Source organism: Pteropus alecto, unplaced genomic scaffold (assembly GCF_000325575.1).
Source record: "Pteropus alecto unplaced genomic scaffold, ASM32557v1 scaffold214, whole genome shotgun sequence".
NCBI classification, from domain to species: domain Eukaryota; kingdom Metazoa; phylum Chordata; class Mammalia; order Chiroptera; family Pteropodidae; genus Pteropus; species Pteropus alecto.
In genome coordinates this window covers 1136197-1138952 of record NW_006435787.1, presented here as the reverse complement: position 1 = coordinate 1138952, position 2756 = coordinate 1136197, and the positions used below count along the sequence as shown (strand labels likewise).

At 65.7% G+C, this 2756-nt stretch overlaps 1 protein-coding gene across 1 annotated transcript in view; it reads right to left on the bottom strand.

Annotated features, from left to right (window-relative positions):
• ABCA13 (ATP binding cassette subfamily A member 13) overlaps positions 1-2756 on the bottom strand; it is a 147718-nt gene that overhangs the window by 79827 nt on the left and 65135 nt on the right. The window contains exons 26-28 of the mRNA XM_025046516.1: positions 2704-2755; positions 1354-1645; positions 57-171 (exon numbers count right to left, since the gene is read on the bottom strand). Coding sequence (XP_024902284.1) covers positions 57-171; positions 1354-1645; positions 2704-2755 — 459 coding nt within the window. The remainder of the gene's footprint in view (positions 1-56; positions 172-1353; positions 1646-2703; position 2756) is intronic.

Below are 2756 nucleotides of genomic sequence, written 5' to 3'. Positions count from 1 at the left end.
CTCCCGCACCCCGCACCCCGCACCCCGCCCCCCGCCCGGGCCGCCAGGCCACCTACCTCCTCTAACCGGATCTCCCGCTCGTAAACCAGCTTTCGGACCATGCTGGCCACGGACACCACCCAGGCCAGCATCATGATCAGGGGGAAGAAGAAGCCCACGTTGTTCAGGAACCTGCAAGAGACGCCACGTCAGCGCCGAGCTCCCGCCGCGCCCGCCGTCCACGCTTCACGCTGTCCCCACGGCCGCAGAGCCCACGGGGACGGGGAAGCGCGGTCCAGCCTGGCGTGGGGGTCCCTGGAGCGCAGTGCACACAGCCGGCCTGCAGGGGACGAGGTGACGGACCCGCCCACGCAGTGTGTGGCCTGAGCCACAAGAGACCCTCAGGAAGCGAAGGGCACGGGCTGAAATGCTCCGTGTCGGAGCCGTCATCGCTCGGAGAGGAAAGGAAACTTTCACGTCACAAAGAAGGCGGCGACGAGGCTCGCCCGCGGAGTGCGCAGTGGGGAGCGCGAAAGCCCCCTCCGCCTTGCTGACCTCCGTCCCCTCCGCCTGAGCGACATCCACAACATCCACCACGCACTCAGTGAGGGGGGCTCAGCGGCCGCCCCACCACAGCGGGCGGGTCTCCCTGAGACGCCGCCCTCCTCGTCAGAAGGGGCCTGAGGAGCGTTGACGCAGAAGGCGCATGGACAGGAAGGCCCTGTCCTGCACCCTGCTCCACACTGTCCCCCTGCAGGACCCACGTCTGCACGACCACGGGATGCGGGGGGCCCGGCTCCCTGCGCACTTCCCAGAGGCAGTGACAAGGAGAAGCCCTGCTGCCTGCATCCTGGGCCGGGGGCCTCCCTCCAGGCCGGCCCTCTGGGGCTCTTTGTCCAGACCCCGCCCAGGGCCCAAGTCCCAGGGGGACCACAACCCCCAGGCCACTTCCGACCCCCCTGCGTCCCTGCCTCTGCTCTGAGGCCCCCAAGCCCTGTGGTCCAGCGGCTCTCGCCCCTCCCCGTCCTCCCCTCTCCCACAGACCGCTCCCCGCTTCCCCCGAGTAACGGGTTCTCAGCTGGGACCTGGGCAAAGCCCAGCCTCTGAGCCCATCCCTGTGCACCTGCTTGGGGGGTGGGGGACACCCCTCGTTCCTAAGGCTCTGCACTAGAGAGGAGATAAGCGTGGCTGGTGTCAGGCTGAGAGCTCCAGGCGGCCAGAGCATCTCGGCCGACACTCTCCTATCTCCTATCGGCTCAGCTCAGGCACAGGGAAAAGGCACCTTAGGGTGCCTAAGATGGGCGCGTGGCCTCCGGCGCTCTCCGGGGCGAGGGCAGAGAAGCCATCTGCTCGCAGCCTGCCCCGGGCACTCACAGGTCACTGCTGTGGCAGGGGTACGGAGCTGCCTGCGCCTGCACGGCCGGCCCCGCGGCCTCCTGCCCCGTCTGCACCAGGATGATGGCTGTTTCGATCATGTCTTGCAGCGGGACGAAGACGTAGTTGTACTTGAACCCGTCGGCCGGCAGGCTCTGAGGATGGAACTTCCAGAAAGGGTTTTTCACCAAGTCCGTCCGCATGCTGTAAGAGACGCTGGTCCGGAGGGTGTAGGTGACGTGCGGCGGCAGCCGAGGGGTCCTGCCGACTGAGGGGCTGTGGAAGATGACGCCTGGCGGCAGAACGGGGGGCCATCAGCGCCGGGGCAGTGCACGCTGTCGGCGCGGACGCTGGACAACAGCTCCCGCCCGCCTGCCCGCTCAGCCCTGCCCCTGCGAAGGCCCCCCGCCTGGGCGGCCGCACCGGCTCCAGTGTGACGCAGACGTCGCCGGCACACGGAAGCGAGGCGCCTAACGCCCAGGCCTGCCTGGCTTTCGCGTTAATGCGAGCACAGTGCTGTCGTGAATGCAGAGACGTCCCTCGTTCTGCGTGTTTGCGGACCTGGGAACTAGAGCCCCTCCTTCCTGAGAACCGATGCGTGGGGCGTTACTTATCCTCCAAAGTGTGCACGTGTGGATTCTGCACCCTGCCACGCGCATTCTTTAATTGTACATGTAAGGCCTGCTACAGGTTGACTCGTGCTCCCCACGGGTGTGGGCTCTAAGCCAGCACGGCTGGCGTCGGCACAGGAAGGGGAGCTGGGGCGTGGACGTGCACGGAGGGTGCGGGGTGAGGACACGGGAGGAGGCCCCGGAAGGGACCGGCCAGCCCGCACTGCGATCTCGGCTTCGGGACTCGTTTCTGTTGCTGACACTGCCTCGTGTGGCATCGTGCCACAGCAGCTCCAGCAAACCAATACAAGGCCTACTAAAAATAATTCAGTGCTCATTCAAGACGAATTCGAGAACCCACCATGTCCATCTTGAATAAGAGAACAGTTAGCAGACGGGGCAGCGCTGGCCACTCCTTTGCCCCGCCTGACTCCAGGATGTAATCAGAGCACGACTTGGATCGAGAACTGACCACCTGCCCCGTGAGACTGAACCATAACACGGCATCGCAGGTGGTAACTCAGACACGGCCACTGGCACTGGGCCGAGGTGGCGACCTCAGCGCTGGTCACTGTGGACAAGGCCCATGTTTTCACCGACCCAACACGCTTAGGCTGCCTTCTCGCGTTTTGCCTGGAAGGGGCCACGTCTGAGACACAGGCAGACACACTCAGGGAGAATCTGCACACGACGGCCATGGGCACGCAGCCTCCACGGCACTTTGGCCCCGAGCACTTACTGGCCAGGAAGCTGTTCTGCTGCAGGAGCTCGCGTGCCGCGGCCTCCAGGTCA